The sequence below is a fragment of the Megalobrama amblycephala genome, linkage group LG22, assembly GCF_018812025.1.
Source record: "Megalobrama amblycephala isolate DHTTF-2021 linkage group LG22, ASM1881202v1, whole genome shotgun sequence".
In the NCBI taxonomy this organism is placed as follows: Eukaryota; Metazoa; Chordata; class Actinopteri; order Cypriniformes; family Xenocyprididae; genus Megalobrama; species Megalobrama amblycephala.
Genome location: NC_063065.1, coordinates 31,292,067 through 31,307,029, shown reverse-complemented (window position 1 = coordinate 31,307,029; position 14,963 = coordinate 31,292,067). Strand labels below are relative to the sequence as shown.

General features: G+C 39.9%; 3 protein-coding genes and 1 pseudogene across 3 annotated transcripts in view; all 4 read left to right on the top strand.

Annotated features, from left to right (window-relative positions):
- si:dkey-225n22.4 (collagen alpha-1(XXI) chain) overlaps positions 1-4,957 on the top strand; it is a 68,500-nt gene extending 63,543 nt beyond the window's left edge. The window contains exons 26-30 of the mRNA XM_048175023.1: positions 638-784; positions 1,084-1,138; positions 2,962-3,153; positions 3,244-3,321; positions 3,468-4,957. Of these exons, the coding sequence (XP_048030980.1) occupies positions 638-784; positions 1,084-1,138; positions 2,962-3,153; positions 3,244-3,321; positions 3,468-3,658 (663 nt within the window). The 3' untranslated portion in view covers positions 3,659-4,957. The remainder of the gene's footprint in view (positions 1-637; positions 785-1,083; positions 1,139-2,961; positions 3,154-3,243; positions 3,322-3,467) is intronic.
- A 491-nt stretch (positions 4,958-5,448) lies between these two features.
- LOC125258135 (C-C chemokine receptor type 4-like) lies at positions 5,449-6,827 on the top strand. The gene is made up of 2 exons (XM_048174981.1): positions 5,449-5,600; positions 5,672-6,827. Exon 2 carries the CDS (start codon positions 5,691-5,693, stop codon positions 6,690-6,692), a length of 1,002 nt encoding a protein of 333 aa, XP_048030938.1. The 5' UTR covers positions 5,449-5,600; positions 5,672-5,690; the 3' UTR covers positions 6,693-6,827.
- A 3,634-nt stretch (positions 6,828-10,461) lies between these two features.
- On the top strand, positions 10,462-11,842 carry LOC125258133 (C-C chemokine receptor type 1-like). The gene is made up of 2 exons (XM_048174980.1): positions 10,462-10,609; positions 10,685-11,842. The coding sequence occupies exon 2, from the start codon at positions 10,701-10,703 to the stop codon at positions 11,703-11,705; it is 1,005 nt and encodes a 334-aa protein (XP_048030937.1). The 5' UTR covers positions 10,462-10,609; positions 10,685-10,700; the 3' UTR covers positions 11,706-11,842.
- A 1,291-nt stretch (positions 11,843-13,133) lies between these two features.
- LOC125258134 lies at positions 13,134-14,505 on the top strand (annotated as a pseudogene).
- The last annotated feature ends 458 nt before the right edge of the window (positions 14,506-14,963 follow it).

Sequence of the window (14,963 nt, the reverse complement as noted above, 5' to 3'; positions counted from 1 at the left end):
GTTTATTTCCTCCAAAAGAGACTTATTAAATATTTCCGTTCTGTGTGTTTACTCCACACTAGAGCTGAAAGTCTGATTGTGATTATTTGGACAAATATTGTGATTGAGATTTAATCTTTAACATTTCATCTTGCTGCTTAACAACAAGCGTCCTTGTTTTTTCAACTAACTGAAATAAAATATGTTGAAGTAAAATTACTAAAGCTGAATATAAATAAAGAAAAACTAATAAAAATGTCAAAATGAAATGAAAATGAATACTGAAAATATAAAAACGCTAATTCAAAGTACTATACATAATACGAAAATAACACTGTATATTATACTACAGTAATAGAAAATAAAATATTAACTTCTATTTATTCAAATTACATTATCCAATATAATGTCCTGCACAGAAATATATTAGAAATGATGAGAATCTTTGCTTTGACAAATCTTGTTATAAGCAATGCAATGCATTTAAACGATATATGTTCAATTAATATGCAGTGTATGATTCTGATGTTAATTTCATTAATTGTGCAGCTCTGCTCTGCTGTTAAATGCAATAATCTCACTAGCATGAAGGAATATCAATGCAAGTATGCATGGCTATAGGCTGATATAAGTGTTGGTCATGTGTTCAATCCACTAGAAAGGTACGCCGGGTGAGACTGGGGTCAAAGGTCCTGATGGCCAGAAGGGAGACGTGGGACACATCGGTGTGGTCGGACCGCGCGGATTCCCGGGCCAGGATGGTTTACCGGGGCAACCCGGCGCTCCGGGCTTTCCAGGGAAGCCTGTGAGTTTTCCTACATTCCTCAGAACTACATGATAGCAATTAAAATTTTTGCCATAGCCACCAGGTGTTTCCTTTCACAAGAAATAAACAAATGGTAAACAAACCGGGGCAATGTCAGGACGCATCATTTCGGCTGATTCATGAAAGGCGTTATGAAAGAATCCACAAGGCCTGAGGTCAAGACAGTGTAACTGAGTTTCTTCCTTTATTATCCGTGAGGCGTTATGATTTCTTTGATAGCTGCTGTGTGTTTCTCACGTACAGACACCATCTAATGAGTGACTCGATGTGTGTTTCAGGGTAAGCCTCCCTCAGAGGAGCACTTAATGAAACTCTGTGGGGACGTTCTGAGAAGTGAGTATCCGACCTTCTTCAAGGTCATTCTTCTCTCCAGAGCAAAGAGCCTGAGGAGCTTTTCCTTTTCTCTTTTTTAACTCGAACAAGCCTGATATGTAAAGAGCCGAGAATAGCGTGCAGCGTCCAATTAAAGCTGTTAGATAAAAGCAAAGTTCACTAGAAAGGAGCTTTTGTTACAGAAACTTGCTGAGCTATCACAGTTTTTATAGTTTGCTTTGAATTAAAGGGGTCATATATGGAAGCCCATTTCTGCGACGTGAGGAAAAAAATAATCATGCTTTGGTAAATCTTAATTATGACATAAAAAGACAATTGACATACAATGTCATAATTATGAGATAAAAAGTCAACATTATAACACGCCAAGTCAATTGACATACTATATAATAATTATAACATACCAAGTCATAATAATGAGGTAAAAGTCGAAATTATGACATGTGATAATTATGAGATAAAAAGTCAAAATTATGACATACTAAGCCAGTTATATTTATGAGATGAAAATCATAATTGACATACTAAGTCATAATTATGAGATAAAATGTCAAAATTATGACATTCTAAGCCAGTCATAATTATGAGATCAAAATCATAATTGGCATACTAAATCATAATTATGAGATAAAAAGTCAACATTATAATTTACTAAGTCATAATTATGACATAAAAAAATCATAATTGACATTGTATCTCATTATTATGACTTGGTATGTCATAATTATGAGATAAAAAGTCAACATTATAACACACTAAGTCAATTGACATACTATAGCATAATTATAACATACCAAGTCATAATAATGAGATAAAAGTTGAAATTATGACATACTAAGCCAGTTATATTTATGAGATAAGAATCATAATTGACATACTAAGTCATAATTATGAGATAAAATGTCAAAATTATGACATTCTAAGCCAGTCATAATTATGAGATAAAAATCATAATTGGCATACTAAATCATAATTATGAGATAAAAAGTCAACATTATAATTTACTAAGTCATAATTATGAAATAAAAAGTCACAATTGACATTGTATCTCATTATTATGACTTGGTATGTCATAATTATGATATAGTAAGTCAATATTATGACATACTAAGCCAGTTATAATTATGAGATTTAAAAAAAGTCGAAATTATGACATACTGTCATAATTATGAAATAAAAGTTGAAATTATGACATACCAAGTAAGTCGTAATTGAGATAAAAAGTTGAAAAGTAGAGAAGTCATTATGAGATAAAAATTCGTCATTATAAGAAGTCAAAATTGACATAAAAAGTCATAATTATGAGATAAGTCAAATTATGACAAAAAGTCTAAGATAAAAAATCAAAATGATTGCATAAAAAGTTGAAACTGACATAGAAATCATAATAATAATTATGAAATTATGAAATGCCAAGTCAAAAATGACATAAAAATGATGACAGTCACAATTATGAGATAATTAGGTCGAAAATTTGGGATAAAATTAATAATTTTTACTTTTTTTGTTTTATGTCAGTTTCAACTTTGTAATGTCATAATAATGTCATAATTTTGTCTTGGTGTGTTTCTTGGTATGTCCTTTAATGACAAATAATGATTATGACAAATCATAATTTTTGGCTTTTTAAAACAAAACATGCATGCATGAATCACTTACAATACAATAAGATCAATAAGATGCATGTGAATATACATGCTGTCTTTAAATGCTCTTTCTGTGGAGGGAATTTTACTGGAGGAAAGTTATTGTGTGTCCAAAAAAAATCTCTTTCTCATCATACGCCCCGTTCAGTAATCTCCAGTGTAATGCGTCTGTATCAGATCAGCTGCCCCGGCTGCTGCAGACGATGGGCCCTCAGCGCTGTGAACCTTGTGAGAGCATTAAAGGACCCCCGGGACACCCCGGAGCTCCAGGGCCCAAAGGCTCCAGCGGGCCCCCCGGCTATCCCGGCAGACACGGCTCTCAGGGCTACCCAGGGCCTCCGGGCATCCAAGGACCCCCAGGGGTTAAAGGTGACAGAGATGTCTGGCTCTAACGCTTCCAAATGATGGAAATGGATTTGGGTTTGTATTTTAATTGTATAATGTCTGTCATTCTTTTAGGGGACACAGGCCCACGGGGATTTAAAGGCAATAAAGGAGAGAGCAGACCAGGATACCCAGGGCCTCCTGGAGACACGGGTACAGTGACATTATTACATGATTAATATCCGTTTTGTCAGTGATTTGTCATGCATATGTACAAAAATGCACAAATGGATACGTAGCATTTGGGAACGAGTCTTGTGTAACTGTCAGATTGTACATTCCCTCAACAACAACAACAGGGATCCAGGGTCCTCGCGGCAGTGATGGCATTGGTATTCCGGGTCCTCCGGGAATAGCGGGTAAATCCGGGACTCCGGGCATTCCAGGCAAGCCAGGTCCTCCAGGGCCGGCCGGCGTGTGTGACATGTCCATCTGCTACCAATCCTATAACCTCAGGGATGAGCACTACAGTAAAGGGCCGGATTTCTAACACACACATTTGAGCGAACACATGGGCTCAGCTCTCGGACTGCCAGGAGCGCCATAGCAAATCCAGAGGAATTTACAGACATGGCTTGGGACATTGTCTGAGCGCTGCTATGGTGCAATGAAACATCAGTGGCCTTTAGATGAAAAATAGTGACATTTATAGATGTGAAACCTGCCTTTCGGTGCACAGCGGGTTTTGTAAACACCATTAACACGTTCATAAGGTCATTTGTGAAATAATACTGCGAGTGGATAGATGTTGATATGTCATAAACATAGCAATTAACATTAATATTTATCACCATTACTTATGAATATTAAGTATTAGTAAAGTAAATGACTTTTTGTTGCCAAACAAGGAAGCTTTGCACCATGATATGAGATGCAATAATAAAAACATTAGTTTGTTTGTCATTTGGTACTAATGAATATTAAGAATAAGTGTTCAGAGACATGCTTTAAAAATAATGGGGAAAATGTTTCTGTTTGTTTTTGATTTCCCCAATACTTGACTGGAAATATTCTGATCGACTCATCATCAGACATCATTATTTCACATTTCATTGAATTAATAATTGTACTTTAAATAGCTGGCTATTATTATTTTATATTATTTACGTATTTGCGTACTTTTTATATTATCTGCACTGCCTGAAGGGAAGGTAAATTCATGAAAATCTCACTGATTATTCCATTAAATAAAATTAATATGAACCATTAAATCAACTATTTATTCCATTTGTGTGTGTTCAGAAACTCATGAATTTTATATTTCTCTTTTGGCAGTAAAATATTTAAGATGTGTAAGGTGTGAGATATAAATTTGACAGGTGTAATTATTTTAAATATTTTACATTTATTTGTGAATCCATACAAACTGCTTGTTACAGATTTTTTTCCCCCAGTGAAATCTGTTCTATATTTTTGCTCTTTTTAAATTGATATATTGCAATTTTTGCTGTTATATAATCTGTCACTAACATGTAATTCTAATCTGTTGTTTTATTCACTCACTTTAGTTTATTAGAACAAACTTGTGTTCATTTTAAAACTACACTGTAAAAAATGTTGGGTTACGTTGGGTTGAAAATGGACAAACCCAATGATTTAACCCAGCAGTTGAGTTAAATGTTTGCTCAAGCTGCTGGGTAGTTTAATTACACTCAACCATTGTGTAAAAAATACGGTATTGTTGCTTAAAATTAACCCAAAATATGTTGGAAATTAAAAATCAGACATAATTACTAGAGGAAACAATAATAATCAAAAGGTGAACATTTATTAATAAGCAATTTAATAAATGATTATTGTTTAATTGTTCATTAATTTTATTAATAAATGTTCATTTATTAAACATTAATAAATGTTAATTTCCAACATACTTTGGGTTCATTTTAAGCAACAATACAGTAATTTTTAAACAATAGTTGAGTTAAATGAAACTACCCAGCAGGTTAGGCAAACATTTAACCCAACTGCTGGGATATAACAACCCAGTCGCTGGGTTTGTCTATTTTTAGAGCATTTGTTAGAGTGTGGTTTGAAACTAAGTCAGAACTAAGTGATTCTAGAACTGCAAAAGTGTCATGTTGTTTGTACATTAAAAAACTGCAGCAATTCTGGGAAAGTCCAGTTTCTCTTTTAGAGCTCTGTTGTTTGCTGAGAATCACTAGTAAATAAAAGGTGATTAAAAACCTGGTGGTTGATCTGTGGTTTCATGATAATGATCATGTATGCTGTTAGTGACTAAATGGCTTCAAATGCATACTGAGTCTTGAGTAAACTCTGATGTCATATAAAAAGGAAGTTGGAGATTATTTCAAGACATGATTCAGATTCTTTGCAGCAGTAGACGGACACACATCCCTTGTTGCTGCTCCGCCTTTGAAGACTACAGTCGCTTTTGATGAACTTGCCAGAAAAACGGTGAAAAGTGTTTTGCGGTAAGTGTAAAATTCATAATTTTAAAGATTTAGCCAGTTGTTCATTTTAATAAACTAGCTCAATCCTGCAGGTTGTAGGTAACCATCACGATGGAAATGCCTAATACAACAGAAGAATACCAGGAATATGAGTATTACCCAGAGAAGAGCTCTGATGGGTCTCAATCTCTGATGTGCAGCCCCATCGACACCAACGAATTCGCCAAAAACTTTCTTCCACCCTTCTACTACATCATCTTCATCACCAGCATAATCGGCAACGGAGTCGTTGTCCTTGTCATCTACAAGTTTGAAAAGCTGACCACAGTCACAAATATATTTCTCCTCAACCTAGTGGCCTCCAACATCATTTTTACCCTTACGCTCCCGTTTCAGGCCGTTTACCATTCCGACCAGTGGATCTTTGGAGAAGCTCTTTGCAAGTTGGTGAACAGCGCCCACTATTTCGGCTTCTACAGCTCAGTCCTCTTCCTCACCCTCATGACATTCGACCGCTACCTGGCCGTGGTTCATTGTGTGGTCGCCAGCAAAAAACGCAGAAGCTGCTACGCCCTGGCATTATCTTCAGCGGTCTGGAGTATTAGCCTTCTGGCGAGCCTCGATTCCTTCATCCACTTCACCGTTAAGGAGTATCCAAAGTACGGACTGATGTGTGAAGACTCGAGCGATTTGAAGTGGAAGGTCTTCAGCTTCTACAAGCAATTCGTGCTGTTCTTCATCTTCCCATTGACTGTATTCGTCTACTGCTACTTCCGGATAACGCTAACAGTCTTGGCCACACGGATGGTAGGGAAACATCGCACTGTAAGGCTCATTTTCGTAATAGTCCTGATGTTTTTCGCTTTCTGGAGTCCGCATAATATCATACGCATGATAAATGAGAATCGAGACCCTCAACAGTGTGATGACAGACTTTCGTATGCCGAGTACGTCACTGGTAACGTCGCTCACTTGTATTTCTGCATCAACCCTGTTTTTTACACCTTTCTGGGAAGGAAGTTCCAGAATCATGTACGAGGAGTGCTGATGAATCAAGGTTTATGTTTAACCAGCCATATGACTGTCAGCGGAAGCAGCAGATCGTTAGCTTAAGACAGAATGATAATGTATATGGTGAGTGAAAATAGCTGCATGTTGCTTTTATTCTCCAAAGAAAAAGTGCAATGAACTGTCAAAAGAGTTGATGTTGATTTCTGTATATGTAATAAATCACTGATTTCATTCATACTCTCAGAGATTTGTGTGTTTGCTTGTTCAAATTAGTTCTTTATGTAATACTCTGAACTATCAAAGCTTGTTTTTGCCACAGAAAAAAAATAAAACAGATCATTTTGACCTTTTCTCTCACTTTTCTTCTCAGAGTTGCAAGTGTCTCACAATTCTGAGGGAAAAACGACAGAATTGTGAGTCTATATCTTGCAGTTCAGACTTTATAATTCATAATTGTGAATAAAGATCACAGTTACACTCACATCTCACATTTTTTTGCATCGTCCTACGCATCACATGGTGTTCTAAAAATAATGCTCAAGTTAAAAATAAGTTAAACTTTTAAAAATGCGTTCTGTGTGAATGACTCCATCTGGATAATTTTTGGGTGAACCAAGCCTTTAAAGTAGACCTGAATTGTGGGGACCCAGTTTGTCACTACAGCAGCAGTGTGTGTTCAGTATGCGCAGACTATCCTGATGACGAAATTCACGTCACGCATACACTGACCCTCACGATTTTGGTCCTTATAATACATTCTTTTCAACAGCTCATCTGATTTAGAGATTTATTTATTTCTGTTTGCTTTTGTTTTCTTTTTAGCATGGGAGTTACTTTGTTTCAATGCTGTTTTAACATAATTGAAATACCATTCATATTTTTAATTCATTTACCATTTATTTCAAGTAGCGAACAAGTTTTTATGAATTTAGTTTTAAGTAGTTAACTATAATAACCCTGTTTTGTTTTATGATGCCAATATGAGTTAATATTACTCAGGTTTTGCATGAATAATTAAACATGATCTTTTACTGTTTTGATAAACAACGGTATATCTGTATTATTTTCTCATGTCAAAACTGAAATGTAATAACTATTTCAGTTCTTTCACACAATATTATTTGCTAAAACCACCAAAAATATTTAGTATTTGGTATATTTAGTACATAGTATCATGGCAGGTGTTAAATGAAACCAACCACTGGGATATAACAACCCAATCGCTGGGTTTGTCTATTTTTAGAGCATTTGTTAGAGCGTGGTTTGAAACTAAGTCAGAACTAAGTGATTCTAGAACTGCAAAAGTGTCATTTTGTTTGTACATTAAAAAACTGCAGCGATTCTGGGAAAGTCCAGTTTATCATTTAATCCTCTTGTAAGGAACTCAGTACGGGCGTGTCAGAGTTCAGGACTCTTATTTTGAAGTGTATTCTTGTCTTGTCATGTCTGTCTTCACCTTGTGCTTGCCCTCACTCCCTTGTTAGTTGCCTTGATGGTTTTCCCCTCCCCCTTGTTACCTTGTTACCTCGTTAGCCTTCTCTGTATAAATAGGTCCCCGTTTTAGTCTGCATTTGTTGGTTATTGTTTGAGTTCCTCAATGTAGTGTTTGTGTGTTGGTCTTTCATGGTGTTCATGCCTTGTCTTGTCGGAGTTTATGTTATGGCCATGCCTGGATTCATGCCTGGAACCAAGTTTGTATTCATATGACTGTTTTAGTGTGGAATAAACTGCTTGCATTTAGATCATCGCCCTTCTTCATTTGAGAACACACAGCAGACATTACAGAATAACCAAGCACAAAGATTGATCTAGCAGCAGATTTTCCTCCTGGAGCTCGTCTCCTCCTGTTACGCCAGGGTAACCGATCCATAGAAGATCACACTCAAGATTTCTTGGAACTTGCATACCAATCTGACTTTCCAGATAAGCCACTTGCTGCTTTTTATCGTGCCAGCCTTAATGCACCCTTAATGTGCCTGCTCCCGTCATGCCTGCCATGCCTGCCACGCCAGTGTCTCACCCCGGGCCGGCCGCTTCGCACTCTAGCCTACCGGCCGCTTCGCACTCAAGCCCGCCGGCTGCTTCGCACTCGGGCCCGCCGGCCGCTTCGTTCTCAAGCCCGTTGGCCGTTTCACCCTCAAGGCCGCCGTGCCAGTGTCTCGCCCCGAGATGGCCGTCATGCCAGCGTCATCCATGCCTCGTCATGCCACACCTTAGCCTCGCAATGCCAGAGCCTCGTCATGCCACACCAGAGCCTCGCCAGGCCACGCCAGAGCCTCGCCAGAGCCTCGCCACACCACACCAGAGCCTCGTCATGCCACACCAGAGCCTCGCCAGGCCACGCCAGAGCCTCACCACACCACGCCAGAGCCTCGCCACACCACACCAGAGCCTCGTCATGCCACACCAGAGCCTCGCCAGGCCACGCCAGAGCCTCACCACACCACACCAGAGCCTCGCCAGGCCACGCCAGAGCCTCACCACACCACGCCAGAGCCTCGCCACGCCACACCAGAGCCTCGCCACACACGCCAGAGCCTCGCCACACCACACCAGAGCCTCGTCATGCCACACCAGAGCCTCGCCACGCCAGAGCCTCGCCACGCCACGCCAGAGCCTCGTCATGCCACGCCAGAGCCTCGCCACACCACGCCAGAGCCTCGCCACACCACGCCAGAGCCTCGTCATGCCACACCAGAGCCTCGCCAGGCCACGCCAGAGCCTCACCACACCACACCAGAGCCTCGCCAGGCCACGCCAGAGCCTCACCACACCACACCAGAGCCTCGTCATGCCACACCAGAGCCTCGCCAGGCCACGCCAGAGCCTCACCACACCAGAGCCTCGCCACACCACGCCAGAGCCTCGTCATGCCACGCCAGAGCCTCGCCACGCCTGAGCCTCGCCACGCCACGCCAGAGCCTCGCCACGCCACGCCAGAGCCTCGCCACGCCACGCCTGAGCCTCGCCACGCCACGCCACGCCTGAGCCTCGTCATGCCACGCCAGAGCCTCGCCACGCCACGCCACGCCTGAGCCTCGTCATGCCATGCCAGAGCCTCGCCACGTCACGCCTTAGCCTCGCCACGCCTTAGCCTCGCCACCCCACGCCTGAGCCTCGCCATGCCACGGCTGCCACGCCTGTGCCCAGCTCCATGGCCCAGGCCCGCCAATGTTCCATGGCCTAGATCTACCCGTGCCCCATGGTTCAGGTCCTGTCCCCCTCCATGGGCCTGGCCCTCCATCCCTCCCCCACTCCATCACCACTGTTATATTTGGAGCGTCTGGAATCCGCTCAAGTGGGGGGCTCTGTAAGGAACTCAGAACGTGCGTGTCTGAGTTCAGGACTCTTATTTTGAAGTGTATTCTTGTCTTGTCATGTCTGTCTTCACCTTGTGCTTGCCCTCACTCCCTTGTTAGTTGCCTTGATGGTTTTCGCCTCCCCCTTGTTACCTTGTTACCTCGTTAGCCTTCTCTGTAATAAACAGGTCCCTGTTTTAGTCTGCATTTGTTGGTTATTGTTTGAGTTCCTCAATGTAGTGTTTGTGTGTTGGTCTTTCATGGTGTTCATGCCTTGTCTTGTCTGGAGATTATGTTTATGGCCATGCCTGGATTCATGCCTGGAACCAAGTTTGTATTCATGTGACTGTTTTAGTGTGGAATAAACTGCTTGCATTTAGATCATCGCCCTTCTTCATTTGAGAACACACAGCAGACATTACACCTCTGTTGTTTGCTGAGAATCACTAGTAAATAAAAGGTGATTAAAAACCTGGTGGTTGATCTGTGGTTTCATGATAATGATCATGTATGCTGTTAGTGACTAAATGGCTTCAAATGCATACTGAGTCTTGAGTAAACTCTGATGTCATATAAAAAGGAAGTTGGAGATTATTTCAAGACATGATTCAGATTCTTTGCAGCAATAGACGGACACACATCCCTTGTTGCTGCTCCACATTTGAAGACTACAGTCGCTTTTGATGAACTTGCCATAAAAACGGTGAAAAGTGCTTTGCGGTAAGTGTAAAATTCATACTTACTTTTAATGATTTAGCCAGTTTTTCATTTTAATAAACTAGCTCAATCCTACAGGTTGTAGGTAACCATCATGATGGAAATGCCTAATACAACAGAAGAATACCAGGAATATGAGTATTACCCAGAGGAGAGCCCTGATGGGTCTCAATCTCTGATGTGCAGCCCCATCGACATCAACAAATTTGCCAAAAACTTTCTTCCACCCTTCTACTACATCATCTTCATCACCAGCATAATCGGCAACGGAGTCGTTGTCCTTGTCATTTACAAGTTTGAAAAGCTGACCACAGTCACAAATCTGTTTCTCCTCAACCTGGTGGCCTCCAACATCATTTTTACCTTTACACTCCCATTTCAGGCCGTTTACCATTCCGACCAGTGGATCTTTGGAGAAGCTCTTTGCAAGTTGGTGAACAGCGCCCACTATTTCGGCTTCTACAGCTCAGTCCTCTTCCTCACCCTCATGACATTCGACCGCTACCTGGCCGTGGTTCATTGTGTGGTCGCCAGCAAAAAACGCAGAAGCTGCTACGCCCTGGCATTATCTTCAGCGGTCTGGAGTATTAGCCTTCTGGCGAGCCTCGATTCCTTCATCCACTTCACCGTTAAGGAGTATCCAAAGTACGGACTGATGTGTGAAGACTCGAGCGATTTGAAGTGGAAGGTCTTCAGTCTCTACAAGCAGTTTGTGCTGTTCTTCATCTTCCCATTGACTGTATTCGTCTACTGCTACTTCCGGATAACACTAACAGTCTTGGCCACACGGATGGTAGGGAAACATCGCACTGTAAGGCTCATTTTCGTAATAGTCCTGATGTTTTTCGCTTTCTGGAGTCCGCATAATATCATACGCATGATAAATGAGAATCAAGATCCTCAACAGTGTGATGACAGACTTTCGTATGCCGAGTACGTCACTGGTAACGTCGCTCACTTGTATTTCTGCATCAACCCTGTTTTTTACACCTTTCTGGGAAGGAAGTTCCAGAATCATGTACGAGGAGTCCTGATGAATCAAGGTTCATGTTTAACCAGCCATATGACTGTCAGCGGAAGCAGCAGATCGTTAGCTTAAGACAGAATGATAATGTATATGGTGAGTGAAAATAGCTGCATGTTGCTTTTATTCTCCAAAGAAAAAGTGAAACGAACTAGTAAAAGAGTTGATGTTGATTGATGCATATGTAATAAATCACTGTGATTTCATTCATACTCTCAGAGATTTGTGTGTTTGCTTGTTCAAATTAGTTCTTTATGTAATACTCTGAACTATCAAAGCTTGTTTTTGCCACAGAAAAAAAATAAAACAGATTATTTAGACTTTTTCTCTCACTTTTCTTCTCAGAGTTGCAAGTGTCTCACAATTCTGAGGGAAATACGACAGAATTGTGAGTCTATATCTTGCAGTTCAGACTTTATAATTCATAATTGTGAATAAAGATCACAGTTACACTCACATCTCACATTTTTTTTGCATCGTCCTACGCATCACATGGTGTTCTAAAAATAATGCTCAAGTTAAAAATAAGTTCAACTTTTAAAAATGCGTTCTGTGTGAATGACTCCATCTGGATAATTTTTGGGTGAACTAAGCCTTTAAAGTAGACCTGAATTGTGGGGACCCAGTTTGTCACTACAGCAGCAGTGTGTGTTCAGTATGCGCAGACTATCCTGATGACGAAATTCACGTCACGCATACACTGACCCTCACGATTTTGGTCTTTATAATACATTCTTTTCAACAGCTCATCTGATTTAGAGATTTATTTATTTCTGTTTGCTTTTGTTTTCTTTTTAGCATGGGAGTTAATTTGTTTCAATGCTGTTTTAACATAATTGAAATACCATTCATATTTTGAATTCTTTTACCGTTTATTTCAAGTAGCGAACATGTTTTTATGAATTTAGTTTTAAGTAGTTAACTATAATAACCCTGTTTTGTTTTATGATGCCAATATGAATTAATATTAATCAGGTTTTGCATGAATAATTAAACATGATCTTTTACTGTTTTGATAAAACACAGTATATCTGCATTATTTTCTCATGTCAAAACTGAAATGTAATAACTATTTCAGTTCTTTCACACAATTTTATTTGCTAAAACCACCAAAGATATTTAGTATTTGGTATATTTAGTACATAGTATCATGGCAGGTATTAAATGAAACCAACCGCTGGGATATAACAACCCAGTCGCTGGGTTTGTCTATTTTTAGAGCATTTGTTAGAGTGTGGTTTGAAACTAAGTCAGAACTAAGTGATTCTAGAACTGCAAAAGTGTCATGTTGTTTGTACATTAAAAAACTGCAGCGATTCTGGGAAAGTCCCGTTTCTCTTTTAGAGCTCTGTTGTTTGCTGAGAATCACTAGTAAATAAAAGGTGATTAAAAACCTGGTGGTTGATCTGTGGTTTCATGATAATGATCATGTATGTTCTTGGTGACTAAATGGCTTCAAACGCATACTGAGTCTTGAGTAAACTCTGATGTCATATAAAAAGGAAGTTGGAGATTATTTCAAGACATGATTCAGATTCTTTGCAGCAGTAGACGGACACACATCCCTTGTTGCTGCTCCACTTTAGAAGACTAGTTACTTTTGATGAACTCGCCAGAAAAACGGTGAAAAGTGTTTTGCAGTAAGTGTAAAATTCATACTTACTTTTAATGATTTAGCCAGTTTTTCATTTTAATAAACTAGCTCAATCCTGCAGGTTGTAGGTAACCATCACGATGGAAATGCCTAATGCAACAGAAGAATACCAGGAATATGAGTATTACCCAGAGAAGAGCTCTGATGGGTCTCAATCTCTGATGTGCAGCCCCATCGACACCAACGAATTCGCCAAAAACTTTCTTCCACCCTTCTACTACATCATCTTCATCACCAGCATAATCGGCAACGGAGTCGTTGTCCTTGTCATCTACAAGTTGAAAAGCTGACCACAGTCACAAATATATTTCTTCTCAACTTGGTGGCCTCCAACATCATTTTTACCCTTACGCTCCCGTTTCAGGCCGTTTACCATTCCGACCAGTGGATCTTTGGAGAAGCTCTTTGCAAGTTGGTGAACAGCGCCCACTATTTCGGCTTCTACAGCTCAGTCCTCTTCCTCACCCTCATGACATTCGACCGCTACCTGGCCGTGGTTCATTGTGTGGTCGCCAACAAAAAACGCAGAAGCTGCTACGCCCTGGCATTATCTTCAGCGGTCTGGAGTATTAGCCTTCTGGCGAGCCTCGATTCCTTCATCCACTTCACCGTTAATGAGTATCCAAAGTACGGACTGATGTGTGAAGACTCGAGCGATTTGAAGTGGAAGGTCTTCAGTCTCTACAAGCAGTTTGTGCTGTTCTTCATCTTCCCGTTGACTGTATTCGTCTACTGCTACTTCCGGATAACGCTAACAGTCTTGGCCACACGGATGGTAGGGAAACATCGCACTGTAAGGCTCATTTTCGTAATAGTCCTGATGTTTTTCGCTTTCTGGGGTCCATATAATATCATATGCATAATAAATGAGAATCAAGATCCTCAACAGTGCGATGACAGACTTTCGTATGCCGAGTACGTCACTGGTAACGTCGCTCATTTGTATTTCTGCATCAACCCTGTTTTTTACACCTTTCTGGGAAGGAAGTTCCAGAATCATGTACGAGGAGTGCTGATGAATCAAGGTTCATGTTTAACCAGCCATATGACTGTCAGCGGAAGCAGCAGATCGTTAGCTTAAGACAGAATGATAATGTATATGGTGAGTGAAAATAGCTGCATGTTGCTTTTATTCTACAAAGAAAAAGTGCAGTGAACTGTCAAAAGAGTTAATAATGTTGATTGATGTATACGTAATAAATCACTGTGATTTCATTCATATTCTCAGATTTGTGTGTTTTGCTTATTTGTGTAATTTGTGTGTTTGCTTTATGAAATACACTGAACTATGAAAGCTTGTTTTTGCCACAGAATAAAAAAATTAAAAAGATAATTTTGACTTTTTCACTTTTCTTCTCAGAGTTGCAAGTGTCTCACAATTCTGAGGGGAAAAAGTTAGAATTGTGAGTCTGTATCACAGTTACACTCACATCTCATCTTTTGCATCGTCTCGTGCATCACATGGTGTTCTAAAAACAGTGCTCAAGTTAAAATAACTTCAACCTTTAAAAACGTGTTCTGTGTGAATGACTCTATCTGGAACATGTTTTGAAGCTCAGTTCAAGGCTTTAAACATGAACATAAATTATAACTACTAAATAATACTACATATTACAATAAAATCTACCTATCCATCAACACTGTGATCCTCATAAATATTTATATGAACGGTTATTTGT

Coding starts and splice junctions, on each gene's coding strand:
- LOC125258135 (XM_048174981.1), top strand. CDS start 5,691: ATGGAAATGCCTAATACAACAGAAGAATACCAGGAATATGAGTATTAC.
- LOC125258133 (XM_048174980.1), top strand. CDS start 10,701: ATGATGGAAATGCCTAATACAACAGAAGAATACCAGGAATATGAGTAT.